The following is a 25,993-nucleotide window of genomic DNA, read 5'->3' as shown; positions in this document are numbered from 1 at the left end:
AGTCTCCATCTCGTGAGGACCCCAACTATTTTGGGATGCAGCTGTGGCCCCCCTGCCACAGCCACCAGACTTTGGTGGGAGTCAGCACCAGCTGCTGGGGGCTGCCCACGCAGACTCAGATCAGGACACGTGGGAGAAGCTTTCCTGGCAGAAACATGGCTTTAGGCAAAAATAAAATCATGTGGTGCCTTCGTTTCCTCAGGGCTCTGGAGCATCCGTAGGCTGAAGAGGGCTAGGAGGGAGGCTGAGGGCTGCCCTGCAGCTTTCAGCATCTCCAAGGAGCAACAGCATCTTCCAGCTCATCCTCCTTGGCACCTACAGCAAACCCTCAGATTTTTCCTTCAGCAGGCTCACACACAAATTCATCCATAGCATCCTCATTGCAGGTTCTTTCTAAGCCCAACGTCTCACCCCTTCCTTCAGGCCTGTCTGGAGAATGGCCACTTTCTCCTACACCGGTCCATGTAGATGAATCTTGCCTGGTCCTGGGTTTCCCATTCAACCCTCAACACCGGGTACCTCAGGCAGACACAAAGCCATACACATATTCTGACCCACTCAATGCCCCATGAAAGAAGCAGTTAACTCCTTGAGAACAACAAGAAGCCTGGAATTAAAAACCACTAAACCAGGTCACACACAGCACCTCGTAGAAGATGAACTGCCTGCCCTCCCCTCTCGCCCAAAAGGCAACGAAGCAGAAATTAAGGCCGTGCAATTTTGCCGTATTAGCTGAGATTTCATGCGTTACAGAAGCCATCAGCAAGTGAGGAGGAGGTGACAAGCACCAGCTGGCTGGGCACCTCAGGCTCAGAGCAGCAGAAGAAACTACAGCTTCTGGAGGTCTTTGCCCATGTGGAGAAGCTGCCCTGCAGATCGTACCACAGGACTAGCACTTCTCCATCAGGACCTCTCCTGTCATCGCAGCTCATTAGACGTGCACCCAAGTAGTCTTTAGTTGTTCAAAAAGGGGATGGAAAAGAAAAAAAAAAAAGGCACCAAAACCAGCAGGTGGCTTGAAAATTTGTTGGAGAGAACATGCACCAAGAAAAGTCTGCAAATGCATGAGCATATTAGAGGTGTGTATGGGGCTGGCAAGAAGCCTACGCGGGGTTGTGAGAAATGTTCTCCAGCCAGCAGTAATAAAAAAACCCACCCTGAAAAGTGAGGGAGGAGGAGGAGACAGTTAAATTCCTTGCAAGATCCAGGGTGGGGAGGGGGTAAGGACACAGGATTATATCCCTCCTGTTCATCCAGCTCCAAGAGGGAATCGGAGGCACGTGCCCCCCCACTGTATCCCGAGGTCCTGCCTGGAAACCTGCACCAGCCAGAGGTGACCTTCCTGCTTCAGACAATTTGCACTGGCTGTTAATGAAGCTGAGAGGATTTGAAGCACGGGACATAAAAGCTCGACAAACACAGGCCCTTTAAAACGCGTTCTCATCCTCGCCTTTTGCTATTCCCTTAAAAAGAAAAAAAATCAAAATACATTAGACATTAGATTACTAAATGGACAGAAAAAGCCTCGGGGCCTGGGAGCCCATCTTCCAAATGAGGAAATGGCAGCCGCCGAGGCCGGCCAGGACCAGCCCATCAGCCCCAGGCTTTCCTGAGGAGCACTACCAGGGCAGCCGCCGAGGCCGGCCAGGACCAGCCCGTCAGCCCCAGGCTTTCCTGAGGAGCACTATCAGCACAGCCAGGGCCTGCAGCAGCCACTGAGTTTGGGGGGGGGCTGGATCTCAGCCCCCCTTACCCCCCTATTTTCATGGTTTGGGGAAGAGGCGTCTTTGAGCAAGGTTGGGGAGCCGGGGTGGGGGGAAGAGTTTGCAACACGCTTTAGCGAGCGGTGTGGCGCGGAGATGAGCGATGCTGGGTGAAAACAACAGGCTACAAAGGCATTTTTCCTATTTTAAAAAAAAATCAGCGTGCTGCAGGAGAGCCGTGGGCTCGGCTGGCTGCTCCCCGGCTGTTTCGGGAGAGCCAGCCACCGTATCGGATATTCATTCATTCTGGGCTAACTATCTTTTTCCATTTCTGAACAGCTTCAATTTTCTTGATGTCTCGGGGAATGGTTTATGAGGAAATAGAGCCTTGAGGGTGGACAGATGGAGAAAAATCTCCCTTCTCACCGAATTGATCGCTCTAATCTTTCATCTGCTCGGCGCGGGGCCGGGCTGCCGGCCTGCGGAGCTGCCGCAGCTCTACCTGCCCCCGGTGCCCGTCGGTGCCGCTCGCTCCTTCCCCGGGGTTGAGACCCAGGAGCAGGATGGAGGGCACAAACCCAACCCCAAATTTCACATGACAGAAGGAAGAGGGAAGGAGATGGAGGGAGGTTCAGATCCAAGGTCCTGCTCCGGAGATGAGCAGCCTCAGGGCTTGCCCAGGGACAGGATTTGCACTGATTTAATTGCTGGCCTTGCCCCTTCCCTCTGCTACTGCTGTTCTGTGGCAGGAAGGAGCTTCACATCACTTCTGCTAATGATGAGAGGAAGAGAAACCCACCACCCTTGTTATGAAGCACTTGTATAACAACATATCCGTGCTGTGGGCTGTGACAAAAACTGTAATGGCAATGGCAACAAGATGCTGTGGGATCTCCAGTGCTGGCAGAGCCCAGGAATGGGTTAAATAAACAGCTGCTGGGAATGGCTTTGACACAGATCAACAAGCCCAAGGGCAGGAAAATGGACTTTGCAAGGTCTGTTCCCTTCCTGCCTTCCCTGATGCAATGACTTTACGGATACAGTTTTCCCTGCCCAGTCCTGGAAAGTTCTGAGGATGCTGAAAACGTGACCGGCTCAAACTGGCCACAGATGCACCAGTGGTACAGACCATCTTCCCTCAAAGGGCAACCTTGGCTAGCTGGCATTGAGCAAAATAAATATGTAGAAAGGAGCATGCAAGGAACAGTCACAGCACGCAAAATTCAACACATCTGTAGGGACAAAAGTATCAGCCTCCCCAAGTGCCTGCTCCGAGATACCCAGGGTGGAGCTGCAGTGACTCATTTGACCATCACCTTTCTGGTCCTGAACCAGTTTTCCAGTTCTCCTGGGGCTCACTTTTCACTTCCAGGCTGTCCCAGCTGCTCAGGCACAGCCAGTGAAGTCCCCTGCTCAGTGGCCAGGGAGGCAGGACACTTGCCCGGCGATGGGGAGGTTTCTTGCCAGGGTGCCCATCAGCAGAAATCAACACAGACCTGGGGTGAAGGTGTCTGTAGGAGCCCCATCAGTAAAGGGCACCACGGGAGTGACACATCCCCTGAGAAAACACCCCACGGAGCCACCCCAACAGCTCAACCCCCTCCCCGTGCCCTTCTCTCCTTTGGCTCGGGTCACTCCCGTGACTCTCAATTAACATTTAAGATTTCACTGAATAGCTCGCTGATTTATTTTATTTCTCGGATGGTAATTTATGGAAATATATTCTTAAAAATCAAACAAAATGCACTTTGCTAATAGATGGGCCATTCTCTGACATTTTGCAGAGTAAATGAGCGTTTGTGCCCAGTGGCATGTTGTCCCATGACTGAACCCCTATAAAGGGCTTCAAAAATATCTATTAGCCAACCTCATTAGTTTAAATATCATTAAAATAAATTGTATTGCTCCACACAGGGCTCAGATAGGCCTTAAAGTGAATACTATTCTCAGTAGTTGCAGGTCAAATGCTCATTTACTCTAAGGACTCTTAGCACTGAAAATAGAAAGGGTGTTAAAATTAGTTTACACAACTGCAGCGGAACAGAAGGGTCCTGGTGCAGAAATGGATCTGCCCGTGCTTCATTGCCCAGCTTAAAAGTATACCATCCATTATACAGAATTTATGACAGATTTTCTTTACCCTAAGAATCAACTTTAAAGTTTCCTGATGGGTCTTCAAACATTAAAAAGATCTTTATCTTAACTGTACTGCTTTTTTTTTTAGATTTATTCATTTAACCAGTTTAGAGAGCTTTTTTGAGGGAATACTTTAAGGTGGGTTTATTCTGGTGTAGCTCAATTTCTCACATTTCTGGTTTCATTTGAGGGGAGAGCTGGTTTGTTTGTTTTTCCATTGATCACGGAAAAAAAATAATATTAAAACATCTCCATCTCCGAAACTCAATTAGGCTGATTTGCATCACTCCCCATTACCAGGACTGATTTATTGCCCCTTGTGCTGCTGCCACCCAGGAGCTCCTGGCTGTGCTCCGACACTCCTCTGCCTTCAGCAGCAGCTTCCACGGATGGTCTTGCTGCTCCTCCCAGCCCTTGCCCTGCACCAGGGACTCGCTGGTGGCCCACAAAGTGTCCCCATGGCACGACGAAGGGCACAAACGAGGTGCACGTGAACGGGGATACCTGGAGATGATACAGCAATAGGCCACGTGCTTCCACCCAGAGCCTGCACTGCCCATCTGGGTGCTCACCCCGTAAACCAATTATTTTGAAACAGCAGAGTTGTGGCTGTTGATTTATGTTTTCATTGTTGTTGGCTTTGCTGAGCCTCAGCTGCCAAAAAGGACTGTTTCATTCTATTTCTTGTCATACAGAACCACAGAATGATATGGGGTTGGAAGGGACCTCTGGAGATCATCTAGTCCAACCCCCTGCCAAAGCAGGTCCACCCAGAGCAGGTCGCACAGGAACATGTCCAGGTGGGGTTTGGAATGTCTCCAGAGAAGGAGACTCCACCACCTCTCTGGGCAGCTTCTTCCAGGGCTCTGCCACCCTCACAGGAAAGAAGTTCCTCCTCATGTTTAGGTGGAACTTCTTATATTCAAGTTTGTGCCCGTTACCTCTTGTCCTGTCCCTGGGCACCACTGAAAGAAGACCTCACCAACCTCACCAACAAAGTTGCTTCCAAGACCCTGAATAGTGGCACTTCTGTTGAGATATGGAAGTCAATAGGATGCAGTGGCATCACTAATGACAGAGCACAGAGGTCACACAACCCTTGCTCTGCTCTACCCGACCCCGCTACTCTGGGTGGTATAAGGGAGGAGAAACCCAGGGTGGTTCCAACGTCCCGGGGCTGAATTTGCAGAACTAAGAGTTACCGATGAATAATATCGTCAAGGCAGAGCGCGCAGGGCAACCCACAGAGAGGTTTTCACAGCCTTGTCCCCAGCCTGGAGCAACAGGGACCTTCGGCCGGGTGTCCTCTACGTCTCGAAAGAAAACCCTCCCCAAAAGGCGGTTATACCTCCAGCAGGTTATTTGCACACCAGACCCGCAGCTGCCGTAACTGCAAACCCAAATTAGCCAGCAGGCAGGTTCTGGGGGCTGGATCTCAGTCATCTCCGGAGCGAAAAGTACATGTTGTTACAACAGCAATTTGTACAGCACCATTCTCAACGCGGCGCCCGAGCTGTACTTTTCCTTGTTAAGCAGCACCTCCAGAACATCACCGCCCATGGTAAGAGAAATCCAGCATTAAGGCCCCCCCTGTTAGGGCTCTGACAGATTGCAGGGAGAAACAATGCGGTGATTGAGGACCTGGGCTAATCACGCCAATTGATATAAATTACCATGTCAGCCATACCGGGTCCCGCAGTCTGCAGGTTTACACCTCATTAAGCTTCCAAGTGCCAAATGAATCAACAGGGTTCAGCGGAACCATTCTTAATTAATTGTCGTAGCAATAGAGGGGGGGGGGAAAAAAAATAACCAAACCAAAAACTAACGGAAAAAGAGAATCAGAACTCGCGGCGAACGCGGGCGAGTTTGCACAAACTGAAACTGCTTCTCTGATTTAGCATCTGAGATTAAAGACGCCCACGTACTGATCGGCGCCAGCAAACAACTGCCAGGGGCTGGTGGTGGACCAGGGTGGAGTGAAAATACAGGCTGGTGACTTGGAGAAGTTTTTTGTCGGGTTCTTCAGTCGGTTTTGCATAGCTCTTCAGGCCTCAACTTCGCGTTGCCTGTGAAACCTCCAGGATTTGGATTCCCACCACCACCTGCAGCGGGCAGAGGCCACAGCCGGTCACCTCAGCAGCTCATGGAGCTGATGGAATTCACAATGCAGTGGCTTATTTTTAAGTTTAAGCCCAATGTGTCCATTTTTTTCCCCTGTCTATGTCCCCCAAAGCAAGATGCAAAGTTAACAGTGAGGGAAGAGGGCAGGAAAGCTCTGGCAGAGCTCCCGGCCTCTTGCTCTGTTGAACCTGCTGCGCCAGGTTGGTGCAAAGACATGAAGTTGAGCTCAGGGCAGGGGGGCAAAACATCAGCACCCACAACAGTTTGAAAAGCCAAGGATTCCCCTGTCCCTCACCTGAGCATGATGTCCTTGTCCTCACAGGTGGCTTTCTCCTCCAGTGCCACGAAGTCTCATCAAAGCCTGGAAGCCCTGGAGCTCAGGGCACGCTGCGGAGAACACGAGCACAGCCTGGGGGACCTCAGCATCTCCTGTGGCCAAACACACAGCCAGGCTCCACAAATGTGGCTTTAACGCCTTTCTGTTGGGTCTTTAGGATGGATTAAACACAGCCCTTGTGCTCCAACCAAACCTGTGCTGTGCCTGCAAGCTGGGGTGCTCTCCTGAGGGGCAGCGATGTCTCCAGATGGGCAGTCTGGGCTGGAAACAGGCAGGGCTCAGCACAGGCAACAGGGCAGCATGTATCCCTATGGAGCAGAGTACCACCATCACCCCACACTCACCCACCAAATCCAGCCAGGACCCCAGCCTGCACAGTTCTCCCCTCTCCATGGGAGTTCTGTGTCTCACCTCCCGCGTGCTTCAAATCCCCCCAGATCTCACACCTGCTCAACCACATGGCTTGTAACCCCTGGTGTCACACAAGGGCCAGTTTAATGCTCAAACCACACTTCCAGCCTCGGATGTCTACAGGTCTTTGCCTTTTCCCCACCACACTTCCAGCCTCGGATGTCTACAGGTCCTTGCCTTTTCCCCACGGCTCTCAGCCATCCAGCCCCTTTTCCCTAATCTATAAAACATCCATCTAATATTTATGTTGCATTAGGGCTTTGACAGCTACAGCTTGTAGCTGTCACTGGTTCTTCTCCGATGGTCTTGCCCTAGATCGTCCAGTTACTCTACACCATCGATTAACCTGTAATTCAAGTAATTTGTAAGTAAAATGTAAGTTTGAGATGAAAATAGAATATGAAGACAGATTTCACCTCTTTCATGTTTTTAACTGGGGAGCACCAACTCCGGGCAAGGAAGAGTTATTCTTTCCATTTTAAGGGAAGCAGGGAGTCAGGAGCACATGGGAGATGCCTGTAGTCACTCAATAAAATACCAGTAGGATAATGAGCCAAACTTACCTGTTCCCCATCCTGCATCCTCCTTCTCGACCCCTTCTTTCTTCTTTTGTGCCTGGCATCGGACCCAGTGGAAATATCTGGCCAATTTCAGGCAATAAAATAACATTAGGAGCCAGGCAAACGTGATTGTGCAACTCTAGACCTCTCTCTGCAGGGCCTGGGCAGGTCAGACCCCTCCGGGGAAGGCAGCATCAGCGAAAATATCTCCCCATGACTTGCCAAAACCCAACCAATTCTCTCAAAGGATGGGTCTGGGATTTCAGCTGCTTCCTCAGATTCATTTCAATTGTCCCTCCTACCAACCCAACACATCATTATCTTCTTTAGTTTATCTTTCCCCCCTATGAATCTATACTAAATTAATAAAACTAATGAGCCGTTAAGCAAAAATGATCTCAAACCATATTTCTAAGCCTCAGGATTCCTGTTCTAGTAACTATCAGCATTAAAAAAAAAAAAATCCCACTAATTGCAGTTTGGTTTTGATAAAAGTTGGGGCCGAAAAGTATTTATTTACATCATAAATACTTTGTCCTTTTGCATTTGTTACTGCAATCAGCGTGACAGTTTCCACACTTGTTTTATTTTAAGGGATTTAAGGTGCAAATTGAAGGATTAGCAATCCAAACAGAACAGCAGGACTAGAAACAGGCTTCCCAGCCCGTTTATAAAGGGCTAATTGCCGCCGCGCCTCCGTTAGCAGCGCCGTGCGGCGAGAGGAGCCAGCAGCCCGGCCCGGGGAAGGCAGGTTCTTGTGTGGAAAGTCACTTCACGCCTCAATTACAGCCTCTGCCAACCACTTCAGATCTGAAGAGCGGCGTTTTCCTCCGGCGAGAGGGTACCATTAAGCGCGAGGAGAGGCAGGAGCCCAGGCTGCCATCTGAGCAGCACCCGGGGAAACCACCACCTCGCGGGGGGAGCTCCTCTGACTTGTGTTTTTTAGCCACTCGGAAAAGCAAATTGATTAAGGCACACACACACACACACACACACTCGGGCGTGCGCACACCCAGGCTTCCTTCACCGCCTGCGCGATGTAGATGTTCAACGGCAGCCACTCGGCTTTGTAGTGAGGGAGAAAAGCCTGATTTAGGACTTTCATCAGGGTCATTAAGAGCACGGTATTAAGGCTCCACAAGCTTATTCCTTCAGCAATATAGAATAGGTTGGGGAAAGACATATCACTGTAATTCTTCATACCTCAAATCCCTAGGGATTTGAGCGCATAATCACGTTAGCATCACTATCTTCTTGGAATAAAGATTTTTTTCCCCAATTTTCAGACAGTACCATTCCGCTTACTCTGGGAGACCCCACATATCCCCCACTGCTGGGAGGGATGAAGTTTGCTGCCAGCCAGCTGGAGACAAAAGGGAACTTCCCACCGGCGCCCCACACCAAATCCTTGCCTAATGCTTCCGAGCTGGGATGGATGAAGGACTGGAGCACTGCCAGGCACCTCAGCTTGATTTCAGAGCTCTCATAGATGATCCTCACCACTCCAACATGGATGCAGCCCCATGTGTGTGTCACTGCTGATGATACTTCCCACACGGGGTCACGGTGAGATCCTGGGCACCACAATGGCTCTGCTGCCGGGCCTTCACCTCGGCTCCTTCCCACAGCAGCTGGCACGCCATGGATTTGAGAGCCTGACCAGAGTAGAGTTAAGAAGAAAAGCACTTTAAGTGTGCTTATATACATAAATAATTTAGACATATAAAACTGTAAGTGTTTAGGTTGCCCAGAGAAGCTGTGGGTGCCCCATCCCTGGAGGGGTTCAAGGCCAGGCTGGATGGGGCTTAGAGCAACCTGGTCTGGTGGGAGGTGTCCCTGCCCAGGGCAGGGGAGTTGGAACTGGATGGTCTTTAAGATCCCTTCCAACCTGAACTATTCTATGACAATTTAGACCAGATCTCATGGAAAAGCAATTTCAGCTCCCGCCTCTACCCCCAGCTCTAGGAACCTGGCAAAGACATACATGTCACTCAGGACAGGATGGACCAAAAATCTCAACTTTCTCTAGCACTCTTGGTTATGTAATCGTTTCAGGCAATTTAATTCCTAAATTAACGACAGGACTAACAACTCCTGAGTGATCTGCTGGGCACAGCAGTTAGGACATACCACAAGGGCACAATCAAACCTGCAGAGACGCACAGAGTGTATCACTCTCACAGCGCTGTCCCAAGGAGCAGAAACACATCAAAAAAAGCCTTAAGGCAATTCAAAACACAAAAGGATACACACCATGGCTTCATTTGATAGCCTTCCCCCTTCCAAGTGCGTTATTCCCAGGACACTATAGTCACAGGACACAACAGTCCCTGTGCACTTCTCGTTACGATGGCACACAACGTGTTCTGGCCTTTTTTTATTCCTGGGGTATTTTCCAGCCGGACGAAGAGGCAACTGATCCGAGGAGTTACCAGCTCCTGGCTGTTAGCAGCCCGGCAGAAATCAACAGGAGACAAGCACCACGTTATCCTGTTGCCACTATTGATCCATCAGCAGCGATCCCGAGAGTGTGAACGGGAGAAGCAGCTCCGGAGACATGAAGCTACGCGTCCAGGACAGCAAATACTGAAAAGCAACGACAGCTCATCCCCGTGCTCTCCCTGTCACTCCCCGGTCCGGCTCCCACAGCCCCAACAAACTTCTTCCTAAACCCACAGCACGAAGTATGGACTCACTTTTCACAACATCATCCCTGGAACGCAGATTCGCTGCCTCAGATGCTTTGACCTTGTCAGCTTTTACGCTTCTACATTCAGATTTTAAAATTAATCATCTAATTGAAGGTAACTGCTTTTAAATTCGGCCGAACGGGACATGAATCTTGCCAAATGAGAAAGGCAGGTCTCTCCAGCGAAACAGATTAAGCGCTGCCGCGCTCCCCGTTTTGTTTCAAGCCTTCAGATGCAATTGCCTGCTCTAATTTGAGCTGGGAAGTCTCGCTATAGGGTAATTAAGCGCGCGAGGAGCTCAGGAGAGCTGCCTGCCAGCACCTGGCAGTGGGATTCCCCCTTCCAGAGGCACCTGCACTAAATGGTGATTCCTTCCCTCCGTTTCCCACTTCACTCCCTGACGCTTCTCCCAGCAGCTCGGAGGAACAGATGGAGCAATCGCCCTCCTCCTCTCCCCAGCATGGACCCCTGCTGCTACCCAGCGCCTGATGCAGTTGCAATACACATAATTAGGCAAATCAATGGACAATGCCGCATATTAGAGGAGGAGGAGTCACACATCAAGGCAAAACGCGAATCCCAATTTATTTACCGCAGGAAATGGGCTATTTCTGCATAATTGCCAAAAATTGCGGCCAGGAGATGAGAAGTAATTACAGCCCTGGCAGGTAGGGTGCCGCAGGCAGGTCACTACCTGGGCCATTTGGAGCTCAGCTGAGGGCAGTTTTGTTCTCCTCTTGATACGCCGTTGATTTATGCCTTAAACATCTCATTACCATTTAGGAGTTACACTCCCAAATCTCTCACACATCCATAATTGGAGAGAACGACGTTTACTGCCATTCATCCTGTCACTGACTCCAGGCCGAAAAGCATCACTGAGAGTGACAAAGCCCTTGCTGGGAGCAGAAGCTCTCCCTGTCCTTCACAGAAAGCCACAGCTCACACGGTGGGGGCCAGGGACACACAGCCACCATCTCCTGACAAAACCAGCTGCTGAACTTTCTCCCCCCACAGAACCACAGAACGCTTTGTGGTTGGAAGGGACCTCTGGAGATCATCCAGTACAACCCTCTGCCAAAGCAGGTCCACCCAGAGCAGGTCCCACAGGAACGTGATCATTCGGGTTTGGAAAGTCTCCAGAGAAGGAGACTCCACCACCTCTCCAGGCAGCCTGTTCCAGGGCTCTGCCACCCTCACAGGAAAGAAATTCTCCCTCATGTTTAGATGGAACTCTCTAAGTTCAAGTTTGTGCCTGTTACCTCTTATCCTGTCCCCGGGCACCACTGAAAAAAGGTTGGCCCCATCTTGCTGACACCCACCCTTTAAGAATTTATAAGCAAACCATCCCCGAAGGCACTTCAGGTACGAGCTCAGCCAGGTCTCCAAATGTAGCGTTTGTGGAAATGGTACCCTCGCTCCTTCAAAACCTAAGAATATAAAAATAGTGTGAATTACAGCTATCACAATACTACAAACCCAAGTTCCTTGTATCAACCCAAAATGGTGCCTCACACATGGCCACATAACCACAGGCTGCAGCCCACTTACCACTGGAAAGGAGAGAAACGGGCTCAGAAAACACTTGAAAATGAGTCAGCTAAGAGCTGACACCAGTGCCATTTGTCTGTATGCTGTGAAGGTGCAAATATCAGCTGTGGCTGAAATATTTAAGAAAAATCTGCAAGTTCATGAACTTTTCCCCAGGTGCTGCTCCCTGTAGAGACCCCCGGGGTGGGGGCACAGCGTTTGCTCCCCCCGGAAAGGCCCAAGCAGCATCTCAGCAATTCCACATTCATTTTTGCCCTCCCAGCTTATCTCCTCCCGGCTTTGGAGTGCATTCTTCCTTATCTGGGAGACAAATGGCCTCGGCGGAGAGCCCTGCACAGCAGAGCTATTTATCTGTTTGACATGTGTTTCCCTGTTTGTTTTCTCCAGCCTTGAGACAGCCGGCTCGGGCTCTGACAACATTCAGCTGTGTCAACGGCCCAGGGTTGCCCGGCCCCTTCGCTCCAGCGCCATGAATCAATTTCTTTGCCATATTTATCACTTACTGCAGTAAATCAACTCTATAATCGATGCTTCCTTCTTTTCCATCGGGGAGCAAAGCCTCTTACCAACTTTGCAGAAAGCACGTTGGAATTAAGAAAAGCCACGGGAGAAAATATTATTTAGTCAATTCAGAACTAAGTTTTGCTTTTGGGGGGAAAGAAATGAAAAGTTGACCCTCCAGAAGCTGAGCACTGGTCCAGAGAAGCCATCCCCTGTGCCCTTCAAAGGACAGAAGTATGAATATCCACCTAGAATTCACTTGGAGTTCTGCAGCAGAACAGACAGCAAGAAAAACTCATCAACTTAAATTTCTTCTATTTCCGAAGGAATCGAAATCCCGAGAATGAGTATCAGCCACAAATCAATAAACACTTTTGCAAAGTGGGGTCACACTGTCCCCATTGAAAAAAAAAAAAAAAAAAAAAAGTCTGTTGAGCTACTTCTCATTGTTTCCAGTATTTCACTTGTTGCTTTTAACAACTTATTCTTAAAAGCTCTACATGAACAAGTGTCTCCCTGTCCAACCTAAGGGCATCTCTGTTCATTCAGAGCCAGCTCCCGGATGCAAGGGACACCCTGTGTTGTCCCCTCCGTCCTGCCAAGCAGCAGAGCCAAGGCTTGAGAGCACTAGATTTGCCTTCGTTCTCGTTAACCAGGGCTCTGTCACACTCAAGACAGCACAGATGTCACCAAGAGCTCAGCCAGGGGAGGGCCTGCAGATCCCTCTCCTGCTCCCCTTGGCAGGAACAGCCCTGCAGGCAGCAGTGAGGAGGGAGATGAGACTCCCTGGGGCTTCAGGCATAGATCCAGGGCTGCTGCTGTTCACTTACCCAGAGAGAGCAGCTTTTCTGGGAGGAGAGCTCACAAACATCTCCGTGAAGGTGCAGACCTTGCCCTCGCTTGGGTTTGGGTAAGAACAGGGGTTGGTGTTGTCCCCACGACAGTCTGATAGGTTGGAGAAGCACCAGGACCTTAACTGGAGCCACCTTCCCACAGCCACCTCTGTTGGCTTCAGGGGAGCTCTGCATCACTGCCACAACACTGGGACAAAACGCCCTATTTAGCCCAAACCTCTAAAATAAAGTTAACTGATTAATAACAAGACACTAAACAAACTGTATTTCCGACTCCATTCACTCTCTCCCCCAGAGCACTCTGTAACACCTTAGACAACCCACCTTCCCTTCCCTCCAGCAAAACCCCACAGCTCTTCCCCTCTCAAGCTTAGCTCATATTCAAACTTATTTTCAGTAGGAATTTTGTCCAGACACTGCAATTCTATTCCCTTCGGACCGACTACGATGATGAGCACCAAATGCCTTAAAACAAAGCGCTGGCTGTGCTACAAATAGGCTTGGGTGGACGGGGTGGGGAGGAGCACTAGAAACGAGGAGAATTTTAAAACCAGCAGAGCACAGTACACACGTACCCAGTTCCTCCTGTATCAACCCATTTCCAGCCTGGAAAACCTGCAATTCCTATGGATTCATTCAAACAGCTCCTCTACAGAAATTTGACTCTTTATTGGAGTTCACTCGCTTCTTTCAGAACCCACAGCATCCTATGGGATTGAGGGGTCAGCTTTTTTGTGTTTCCTGGATTCAACAAGCCTCAGTTTTGGCTAAAAAAGGTTATCAAAGCTCCACTTTCTTTAAAAAAAATGTCTTTGTGTGTTCTTTTTAGCAAAGCAAAGGCTTCTCTTTCATACAGATGTTGCGCGTCCTGAGCACTGCAGGTGTGATGGAGAATATCACCCAATATGGAAAAACTTTGAAAAACTTCCCACCACGACAAAGGTCACATAAAATCCCTACCAATCAATATAGAAATTGACATTCATCATCAGATCCACAAACACTCAACACAGAGTTTTGCAAAAAGGCAATGGTGAACATCAACACTGGAGAAGAAGGGGAAGAAAGATGGGAAGGGGCCCCAGGGTACAGCCCAGCGCATTTCCCAGGGGCAGAGGAAGAGCAGGGCAGAAGCAGAGAGCATGGCACAGACCTACATGAAATGAGCCAGCACCAGTGTGTTTCTGGAGGCAGAAACAGAGCCCAACTATACAAGGTCTCAAAGGTGAGGACATCGGTGACACCTAAGTTACCTGGGAGTCAACAATCTGTGTGCCTTCCATGTTCCCAGCTGGCATTTACCGTGGCATCACACTGTAGGGACACTAACGACATCTACACCCAAACTGGATTCAAACAGATATGATGGAAAAGGCTTTCAAATGGCCTAAATAAATGGCATTTTTAGGCATGCAGAGGAAAGAAGAAAAAGATCAACCAAAGATGTTATCCTTGCTCCAGAAAAGGCAGCCAGTTACTGAAGGTAAGCAGGTCTGTTGGAAAAAAGAGGAACATTGTCCTCAGCAGGGAAAAGGGAAAGAAAAGAAAAGAAAAAAAAGGCAAAAAAATAAAAAGACAGCCAAAGACATAGGACATTACAAATACCTATCAATTTTCACAATGTGTATTTCCTAACTCATACTAATTTAGCTTTCTCCAGCCCATGCTGAGATGAAGGAAGCTTCAGAGTCTGTACCTGTAATTTGGGGAGAGTGGGAAGAGGGTTACTTCTTTTTTCTTAAGCACATTTTTTCCCCTCTCCCAGCCACACGCTGCATAATTGCAGCTCCAGCGTAGATTTTATTGCTGGCGTTTAGAAGAGTAAGTGCTCACTGACAAGATGGGAAAGGTTCCTCCCCTGGGGAACCCAACACAGAGACTGATTAAGCGACCGGTAGGTATTTAAGAACATAAAAAATATTGGCAGATCGGGGTTGTGGTTCTTACTGAAGAGGAGTCAGCCCAGGAACAGAGCCAGCCTGCTGATTGCCAGCAGGGTGTAGCATTGGTGAAGAGCAAGTCTTTAAGCTTAGGATTTTTGTACACTTTTTAATAGTAGAAAGGTTGAAAAGTAATCACGGATTACTCCTCCAGAGGCTCCCGCTTTGTCAGCCCGTTGAACCAAACCTGGTGCTCCCTGTCCCCAAATCCTTTTGTGGGGACTGAACAGCAGCACATAATTTGCAGTAGCCGCAGGAGTTCAAGAACCTACCTACAGTTAACAGAAATTAGCACAAAATACATTGACTGCTTGGATTATTTTAATCTTATGAAAGCAAAAAGGAACAAATGAGTTGGCCAAAGCTACGAGACGACTAATAACAGCGAGGTCTGGACAGCACAGGTTTGGTTTCAGTCCTACACTCAAGACCCCTGTACCACGTTGTTTCTTCATCTTGGTTAACATTACTGTGGTGATATTAAAAGCATATGCAGACAGAAACAAGAAATAATTAGGATTTCTCTCCTTTAAAGAGCAACAGCAAAGCCCATATGTGAAAACATTTCAGCAACATCACAAAAGAATAAATACATGGCAAAACTGTTGAAATAACTTACATAAGAACTGCAGAAATATAAGCTATAAGCCTTCTATCCTGTAGAAATATAAGTTATAAGCCTTTTGTCTTGCACTGAGAACTTTATTTTGTACAAAAAATAGAAAATATTTATATATTTAAAACTAATTTGTCAGCACTGTTTAGACTTTTAAAGTTATAACCATTATTTTGGAAGTGGGTAGCTATAAAGCATTTTAGAATTACAAAAAAATGCAGCAAATTCTCATAAACAAGTTTATACAAACATAATGAGGCTATTTTTCAAGTAAATCCCAGCAGCTAAAGATAACTAGAATGAGACTACAACTCATTTCGGTTGTATTTGATTAGGACATCGTTCTACTACCAAACAAGCTTTATGAAAAATGTTTCTAGAAGTTTACTGAAACTACACATTCCCACACACAGAGATCAAATCCGAGACTCTGTTGAATCAGAGAAGAAAAATAAAAATGAAACTATGAGGGTATCCATCATACAGTCCTGTCAATTCTTCTCAAAGCAGTCCTGCCCTCCAAAATGTCAACACAAAAAAGAAAAATATCAAGTTCTTTCCGGAGCTCAGGACAGCCTTGGGAACGACTCGTTACTGCAACGAGCTGCGTTGCTGGTGGGTCACACCGTGTTCTAACACGGTCCTTTAGTCTTCATCTTCATTTGTGCTGCAAAATAAAAGCAGTGGGTTTGTCTTTGAAGACACCTCCAAGAAATTTCCTTTCCCAGCTGTATCTTTTGAAAATCCATCGGGCTCAGATACGGGGTTTTCTTCTGGTTCCTGTGAAATGCAGCTCGCAGTCGCCAATCCTTCAGGCTGTTCTGAAAGTCTAATTGCAGTGTGCATTTGCTTTTCTAATTCTTCTATCAATTTTCCAGGAACAGCCGTAGATTGCAAAGAAACCTTTGGTTTTTCAGCACTAACCTCAAACGTGGAAGCGTTGGTGCCCTGCCTTAATCCATTACAGGCAATAAGTGGAGCTGTCCTCTCCTCTTGAAGCGTGCCTCGGAAAGAATTTATTTTCCCATCTTCACTGGTGGAGGACTCTCGCTCCTCTGAATCAGAGCCTTCTGTCTCAGATGATGAAGTACTGCTGGATTCTTCAGACTCACTTGTCTCTGACTCGGAGGAAGGCAGCTGTTGCTTGGAAACTGTGCCAGCAGCTTCTAACGCGCGCTCTTCCTCCTGTACCAGCGCCGCTGCTGCCTCCAGCTCTTCCAGCTCAAATCCGACGTGGGACTTGGTGAGCCTGCTTTTCTGCAAGGATTCAGAGAGTGCAGCCAACTTTTTTGACCTTTGACAGAGAACAAGATATGTTACTTAACTTTACAAACAGAACTTGCCCGTTTGATAACAAGAATCCAAAAATCTTAAACAGCTGTACTATTTGCCCAGTTTGCAAACAACTTTCTTCTCCGATGATTGTAAAAGTAGATGCTGCAGGAAAAAAAACCAATCAAAATTGTTTGTTATTATTATTATTTTGGATAACTTTTCCCCTCAAGGCTAGACAATATCCCACTGAAAGTCTTCGGTGACACTTGCAGAAAAGATAGTGCTTTTCTGGTGTGTCAGCAGTGAGTTCTGCAGTATGTATCTTGCTGGATTAAGCTCACATGCAGCAGAATCATTTTGTTTTACTACCCTTCCTGATATAGCTATTAAATGCAGATGAACCGATAGAGCAGAGCTGATCAGGTCCACCTCAGTGATATATTCTCCTTCTCTCACAGCTTTATGCACCCATGATAGGAGATGTCTCTAGATATACTTTACCTCTCGGGGGGTTGGAACTCAATGATCTTTGAGGTCCCTTCCAACTCTAACCATTCTATGACTCTATGACTTGTAACTCCACTGAAATACAACTCAACAAAAATAGCAGGACCTTTTAGATGCTTCAATTAATTCAATTACATGTGTTATTACCACAGACTCTTCCATATTTTTTTTTCTCTTAAAGGACTTGTATTTAAAAGTGAGGAAAAGGAAAGTCAATGCAGCTTCTTACACATTTCATAGAGACAGTGTAACATTTAGAACACCTCTAATTAAGCAGGCACACAACGTCAGCTTCAAATATTTGGTATGGCCATATCCATTTCTTCAAGAGTTTTGAAGCCTGCACACACTTTACCAGAAAAGTGCATCATGGATTTATAAACAGAGCCAACAAAAAGAGTGCCTTGAAATAGAAGGGGGAGAGTGGGGGGCGGGCAGAGGGGAAAACGGGTATAAAAAAAAAAAAACAAACATACATCCTGTTTCTTGTTGTAGAGTTTCGCTTCGGACTATCAATCAACTTTTCACCGCTTCCTGCAACAGCAGGTCTACTATAAATCCTGCAGTAACTGACTGGGTTTCATTTCCTCTGCCAAAGCCGCTAACCTGCGAGGCACGACACACTGACACGGGAGCACGGGGCTGATAATGTAATACATGACTCCTGCGAGGCAAAAGTTAAAGTGCTTGTTCTCTCACTTGAATGATTTTAAAGATCTTTATATTCTCTTTCCCAGGGGGCATAATTACTCAGTATAACACAGACGCTTTTTTTTTTTTCCCCTGCTCCTAAAGGAATTGTATTTAAAAGTGGGGGAAAGGAAATTCAATGCAGCTTCTTACACGTTTTACAGAGATAGAGCAACATTTAAAAGCTGAAGTTGGAATAAAATATATTAAAATTCCTTAGTTCAGCCCATATAGTAGAAAACTAAGGAACAAGTGTTCCCCAGAAATAACCAAAGCAACAGAAAACAATTTATATTTCTAGGATTTTAAAATGTGAAGTTAAGAATTAAATCCCGACATTATCCTAGCAGCCTCCAATATAAACACAAGGACCAAAGTTTAAAAAGCTCCTTACTTAACACTATTCTAATTTCTTCTTTTCGGTGATACATCTACATATTTTTTTTTTGGTCAAGAACCTGAATTTTTCTTGAAGATTTATGGACGATTTGAGAAATTGCCAACCTAATTGGGAACAAGGAAAGCATTCTCCCTGCTCCATAGGTAAAGCCAAAGAAAGAAGCCCAGTGATTCCCAGAAAGGTTGGTGAAGCCCTGCAGGGAGGTGGTAACAGAGTAACTGGCTTGTAGGGGGATCTGTTCCTGAGCACACTGGGAGAAGCTGGTTTATACCCCGAGTCACGAGAGTTTATATTCCTTTCAGAAAGCATTTTGCCTTGGTTTTGAGAGTCTCTTTCCTTCATTCTTACTATACACGTGCCCCTTTCCCCTGTCAGAGCTGTTAGTAACATGAAGGTAATATCCTGTCCAATTGCCAGACTGTCCACAAGAACACAACAAGCTCCAAAAAGTAAATGTGCATCGTGACAGAGAACACTGTTTTGTACCCATTTTATATGTAGTTCCTTTATAATTTCATTGAAAGCCACGAGCAACTAACTGTAAGCACAACAATTGCCTCTGGTGACACGTCTTCAGCTCCAGCTCCTTCAGTCTCACCTCCCTGTCTTACTAATGCCATTATAGACAGAAAATCGATTTTGCAAGTCCTTTTGGTCCTCACATCTCTTCTAACGTGTCTGTCACTTTGTTTCCCACTCCTATAAGGTATTTTTTGCCTTTTTCCCCTTTTCTGCTGTTCTAATATTTCACGTATATTTTTCTGCTAGATACTCTCAATCTTTGAAATCACTCCCTTAAAATCACAGACTAGTTTGGGTTGGAAGGGACCTTTAAAGCCCATTTAGTCCAACCTCCCTGCCATGAGCAGGGACATCTTCAACTAGACCAGGTTGCTCAGAGCTGCATCCAGCCTCATCTTGAATGTTTCCAGGAATGGGGCATCCACCACCTCTTTGGGCAACCTGGGCCAGTGTCTCACCACTCTCTGCATAAAAAAAATTCTTCCTTGTATTTAGTATAGATTTACCCTTTTAGGGTATTAAGGAGATGTATGGCACCATGTACTTTGTGGCATTAATAAATACTTCATTATGCTCCAGATTACTTAATGCCAAGTGTTAAGGAAGAAAATACACAGGAATATACTAATCTGACTCAACGCAGCTTATGTTATTAAATCAGATGTGGTACTACTGACAGATAAAAGAATGGCCTCTCTAAAGCAGTAAGTGACTAGTCATTCTATACACAAATGCATTTTTATCAATGAATTACAAAAGAATGAATGAGAAGGCTGTGCCTGACAGCTACAAACACCTGCGCTACCGGACAACCTAAAAGTGTAAAAGGTTTAGAACTTAGCCTGAAAACCTTGGCTTAATTCCTTCTGAGCAAACAAAATACACTACAAAATAATGACAATGACCGATTTCGTAAAACAACTGTGCCTTAAAGTTCCACATTTAGTCCTTTTCCTCCAGAAGTTTTGATAGAACTACTGAGAGAGGACATGCCTTTTATCTTTACAAAGGATTGCAGGAAAAAAAAGCCAGTGATTAAACAGCCTGTTCTTCCCATCTAACAGTAACAGCACAAATGGATGCTCTGCTTGGATGAGTAAATGCCTTCAAAAGGCCAACAATCTATCTATTCTCTTAACTTCTACAACTGCCTGCCTTTAGCCCTCACAAAGAGTGGTCCCATGGAGCAGTGTGATGGCCACCACCACGCACAAGGACAGGGTCCATGAGCCACCAACAAGCATGTTTTGGGAAACAAGATGGAATGTGGACTCCATGCAGACCTGGGGAACCTCCTTTCTCTTTGCACCACTGATGCCCCAAAGATCATATTAAGCCAGTCACAACAGGAATCTTCACATCATTAAAAAACCTAGAAGATTATTTTACTATTTTTTTTAGCTCTTAGCCACACCAGGTATTTAATCAAACTGGATGTAAACTGCACGAAAAAAGTCTCTTTTCAGTTACTCAGATTTCTTAGTAGGTTAAATGTTTCCTCCCAACTTTCAGTCCGGTCATGAGGTCTCTTCCGCTCCTCAAATTTCCAATCTTCTGTTAAAAAGAAAAACGAACAGTAGTTGCACAGGTTGGTTTTTTCCTCCCCCTGTGCAAGGGACTAACAGAACCACAATTAGCTATCAGTTCATCTTGTTTAAGGCAATTATCTAATTTCAAGGAGAACTGAGTTTCAGGAGTGCATTTCACATTAGCCTTAGGAAAAGGTGGCAGCACTCCCTGGGCAAAAAACAAGGCAAAGAGCATAAAAAAACCACAGCATGGAAATGCTTTCAAAGGGAGACTGTGGGTCGCAGAGCTAATGATTTCCCCAGCTGAAAGATAAGCCACAATTCAGGAAACAAAACCGAGACACCAGAAATGAGATATCATGTATTAGAGACTCGTAGTAAACAGGTCCTGCTGTTTCCAGAATTTTTTGAGTAGTGTTTCAGAGATTAGACAGCAAATACTTTAATTTTTCAAGTATGATTAATGGAATCGCATGATTACTTTAAGACATGCTCATTCAGTATGCACATTTGCGGTAATGATATCTTATTATTATGGTAATAGTGTTCTTACATAAACATGCATAATAGGCTTTAAAGGTGCTACACATGATAATTATTAGTTATCAAGATGTCAGTTGCTTAAGGAAAATGTCTAATTACAGGTTAAACTGATCAGATGCATGTTTTGTTTAATGTATAGCTTTGAGGAACAGATAACAACAGAGGCATCTCAGGTCTTGTCCATGTAGTCTGGAATTAAAATTTCCAGACAGAACTACTGTAATCCCTGCCTAGGCAGCAGGAGAGTTTCTCCATGTGCTAAAAGAAGAAAGAAATAATGTTCCACAGGTCTCAGATTATGAAAGAGTAAAACTGGGGTGAAAAGAAAAAAGAATCAAAGGACATTTAGCAAATAAAGGGAGACGGGTAAAATAAGGAAAAAGTAAAAAAAGGATTATGATAACAGGAAAGGCAAATCAGTACAGGTTTAGAGCAAAGCCCACCTGTGGCAGTGTGATGACAAATGATGGTGATAGGGACAGACGGCAGGGCTAAGGCACAAGCAGCAGCTGGGGCAGGACACAACTTCTCCAGTTAAAGACTACAAGCTCCAGTTCTACTTTCTCTTCCCAAGGAGTTAAAAAGGCACGAGGATTTGATGAATCAAGACAGCTGTTAGCTCCAGAACATGAAGCTACTAGAAAAAGGTCTCACAGAAGACATACATTAAAGATCTGACTGTTTCCAAGGTAGACTTAACATAAGCTGGAAGGAAAGACAGAAGTCAATGTATCCAAAGAAAGTAAAAAATAAATGCAGGACTTGTGGAATACATCCAGCCACAAAATCCTCTAATTTTTCCCAAATGTTAAAATAAAAATAAATAATTATGCTTTTGTATGATTTTCTTTTTTTATATATATGTAAATTTTTTTTTGTGAGTCCAGAGGAGGCCACAAAGACGATCAGAGAGCTGGGGCTGTTCAGCCTGGAGAAGAGAAGGCTCCAGGGAGACCTTACAGCCCCTTCCAGTACCTAAAGGGGCTACAGAAGAGATGGGGAGGCACTCTTGACCAGGGAGTGGAGTGGTAGGACAAGAGGTAATGGTTTTAAACTGGAAGAGGAGAGATTTAGATGAGATATCAGGAAGAAATTCTTTGCTACGAGGGTGGTGAGACACTGGAACAGGTTGCCCAGAGAAGCTGTGGATGCCCCAGGCTGGATGGGGCTTGGAGCAACCTGGTCTGGTGGGAGGTGTCCCTGCCCAGGGCAGGGGGTTGGAATCTGATGATATTTAAAGTGCCTTCCAACCCAAACCATTCTATGATTGTATCAAATGTCCATCAGTCAGAAATAGCACTACAAAAGGAACAGGTTTAAAGAAAAGGTGTTAATGGGCCAGACCTTTCCACCTGTCTGCTTAGTACTTTAGTTATGTTAAAAAAAACCCAACCACCTCCACCAAAACACAAAGAAACAACTCAAAGAGAACTTGAAAATATGAAAACCAGCATTCTGCTCCTCATTCTGTATGATGGGTGGCACTGCATACTCCAGCAAAGCATGGGAGTTACATAGATCAAACACTGCCCAGAGTATTTGCAAACCTGGGAGCAAACAGTCAAGCTGGCAGCACCACCTTTCAGAGCGGGAGTCAGTAACATTTCACTACAGAATGTAGAGGGACTTTTCTGGTACAGGCACAAGCTCTAGCTTGCTTTTGTTTTTATAAACAATAGAAGCATTATTTCTACTGCTTCATAAGTTTGGCGGCTTAGCACTTCACAGGTGTATACAAACATGTACTTTTCTGAAGTACACGGTGTAAGCCAGGTGTTAAGATGTGGCAAAACACAATTATAAGGCAACAGAATTTTCTTTGTATCTACCCCTGGCTCAATCACAATCCAGTCACCGTACAGGGCACAAGTGCTGTCACAGCAGATTGAGCCATTCTTGCCCAAGCACAGGACAGAAGCAACAAAGCATCCGAACCTGTATTAAAAAAAATAATAAATAAATCAAACCAAACATTGGCAACAGCTTTGGTTACCAGCCTAGTGTCTGAATGTGACCTAACTGGTCTTGGAACCACGCTGGAAACTATCTAATCTTGGAACCAACTAAAGTCTTGTTATATGACGTTGTTCGAATGTGGTTAGGGCCTATTCACCGCGTTACAATGGGAATCAGTCCTCCACGCTAGCAATGCTCTAACTTGGCTGCACAGGGCTGACAAGCCCTACTTTAAATGTAAAACACTTTACATTAATTATCTTTAAGCCCTACAGGCAAGATAAACAAGTCTCAAAGAAAACAGTAGATACTTCAAGCGCAGACGTGCCTTCGCGGTGTCGTAGGTTCCACCCAGTATGAAAATGGGCCTGTCTCATTGCCAAGCAGTCACCCCCTGGTAGCCCTACAGTTCTTGAGATACATTCAAATCCAAACCAGCGGCGTGCTGTGCCAGTCAGCAGGGCTGACAAATATAAAAATGGGCAGTTATTTAACTTATCTCCACTCAACAGGAGCTCTGCACACACTGGACCCATCTAATAGTAAAGCCGTTGCATTAAGCAAAAGGCTTTGTGTCTGCTGGATCGCAAGGAATTCCCAACTGCCTTAATTTTATACATTGACTGTATGAGAAGCTACCAAATTTAAGGAGAAAGCATCAGTCTATATTTAAACTGCCTTTCTCAACAAGGCCTGGCAAAACTCAGACTTGTGAGAGAAAGTTTCAGAGACACCCTCTTTCTTAGATAAAACAGATAAGATAAACAAGCAATACAACCAGCCAAGAGTATCACCACTTGAAACGTGTTCTAAATTACATACCTGGCAGCATTGCTTACAATTTCCCACAATTATTCTTTCGCCAGAGGCATCATTAAGTATTAAGACAATTCTGGAGTAAATATTATCTCAGACATCACCAGATACTATCCCAAAGTAGAGCCTCAGCAGTTCAGATACAGAGGATGCGTAAATTTAGTATCTGAGAGACATTGAAATGTCAGTTAAGCTATAAGGGGTAATGAAATCTTCTGCCTTGCCACGAGGCTGGTTGAGGACACACTGCAACAGGACTTTAAGTGATGTTTCTGCATGGACAGTCACTGGTGAACAAAAGGGCACCTGCAAAAGAGCAAGACCCTCCAGACCCTTCAGATCATCTTATTGTTCCCCTGCCCAGAGTGGTTCTTGCTGGACTCCATCCATCACCGTCTTCCAGCCCAAGCCTTATCTGTCCAGACACAAGGGGCACGAAGAGACATTGCTCAACGTTCAGTCCCTCGATAACACCAACATTAACTTCCCACAGGAACTCTGTCACCATCTTGATGAAAATTAATATCCCCGTGGCAGTAACTCTACTGCTTAAGCTCTCTTGAAGCGGATGGCTCAACAAGTTACAGTTAAACATGATATCAAAAGATAAGAAAGTAAGCTCATACAAGAATGACAGGGCTGACAAAGCATCCGACTATTATTACATACACTCGAGAAGAAAATAAATTGTTCTTCGATCTAAAATTCAGATGTCAGCTTCTATCTAGTCCTGCTCGAGCAACCAAAGCAGTGATCTTTGAGGAAAGTCTCTGAAAGCTGTTAATTGAGCTCACCCTGTTGGGCAATGCCCTAAATCACTGGAAGAGCATATACTGACACCCAGGGGTGGAGGATAAAGCAGGAGAGAGACACATTCTCTTGAATTACCCTGATGTAACTTAAACTCCAGGGCTCCAGCATGATTCTTTCAGAAAGGCAACTAGCAAAGTCAAATATCCCTCCACACTTGATATACCATTTCAAACAGCTAGAAAGAAAAAAAAAATAATAAAGTTATTTAATTCTTATGATACAGAACTGAAAGACAATTTGATTTTAATAAAATATTCAAGACACAAAAGAGCCTAGGTTTGATCAGTCCCGACTAGTGAAACATAGAAGTGATAATGATGATGGTGTTGAATGCAAAAGCAGACTTCATTCATCAGAAACACCTAAAGTCAACATGCACAAAAAAGCATAAATGGCTGAACAATGAGGTTAGATAACAAAAAAATCCTCCAGTTCAGGAAAAGAATCCTTAAAAATTGACATTTAGCTGCAATAATAAAAAACTCATCACACTGAATTCACCATCCATTTGCTCAAAACTACCCATGGGTCACAAAAAAACATGAGCCTCAGAATCTGCCTGGAGATAGGAGACTAAGACTCAATTACACCTTTTAGCATGCGTTTTATATGATGCCATATTTCACCATTTTTTATTTCACTTTCAAGGTTATTCCTAATGAGTGCTTCAAGTTATATACTAGCCAGTGACCTCCAACCACGGTGAAATAGTTTTGAAAAAGCAAGCTCAGAATCGTTGAACAAAAATACTCTGAATGGAGTTCTGAAAGAAATTCATAGCAGAAAGCCTGTAGCCTTGTTAAATGTTAACAGACAGTGACAACCACTTTGTGCATCACAATACACCACACTGTTGCACTACAGACTATGACAACGAACCTAACTTTACACTGATTTTATTGCTAAATACCTTATACGTGCCTTTACCCCAATTCTGCACAAGCTTGGGGAAACTATGCACAGATTTTATTTCATCCAGCTCAGGGAACACAACTATTTTCTACAGTGAAACACGGGTAAAACTTAACGAATACTACCATGGAGTTTAAGGCATGAAGTGGAAAAGAAAACACACACAGCACAGGGTAACTCAACTCTTTCATGGAAACAAAAGCCCCTCATTCAGAAGAACACAGGTAATATTACTTTATACTTGTGCCACACACAGAAAATACCACAAGTTCCTAATAAGCAGAAAAATCTAAAAGCTATTTTATGTCCCTTTCCAAAAATGGCACAAAGTCCCATACTGTGTCAGTTAAACAGAAAGATGAATATGCAACATTTACTAAATCCCTTTGCAGCCTTTATTAGGCGGTTGGCTCATCAGAACCCTACCTGGCTTATGAGATCTGAAAGAATCACAGAATAGGCAGTACAATTAACAGCCAGCAAGATAAACACAAACAGAACCATTCAACAGTTTCATGTGCTTAGTTTATTACACATTTTTATAGTAAGAGGCAGAACCAATAAATAACACCATTAAAATCTCATTAGCTCTGATCAATGAGTACAG

General features: G+C 45.4%; 1 protein-coding gene across 1 annotated transcript in view; it reads right to left on the bottom strand.

Moving 5' to 3' along the window:
- Positions 1–15,110: 15,110 nt before the first annotated feature.
- Positions 15,111–25,993, bottom strand: part of SHQ1 (SHQ1, H/ACA ribonucleoprotein assembly factor) — a 47,934-nt gene continuing 37,051 nt past the window's right edge. The window contains exon 12 of the mRNA XM_014946612.1: positions 15,111–16,717. Coding sequence (XP_014802098.1) covers positions 16,069–16,717 — 649 coding nt within the window. The 3' untranslated portion in view covers positions 15,111–16,068. The remainder of the gene's footprint in view (positions 16,718–25,993) is intronic.

This window comes from Calidris pugnax, unplaced genomic scaffold (genome assembly GCF_001431845.1).
Source record: "Calidris pugnax isolate Ruff unplaced genomic scaffold, ASM143184v1 scaffold81, whole genome shotgun sequence".
Lineage (NCBI taxonomy): Eukaryota > Metazoa > Chordata > Aves > Charadriiformes > Scolopacidae > Calidris > Calidris pugnax.
This window is presented reverse-complemented; position numbering and strand designations above follow the sequence as displayed.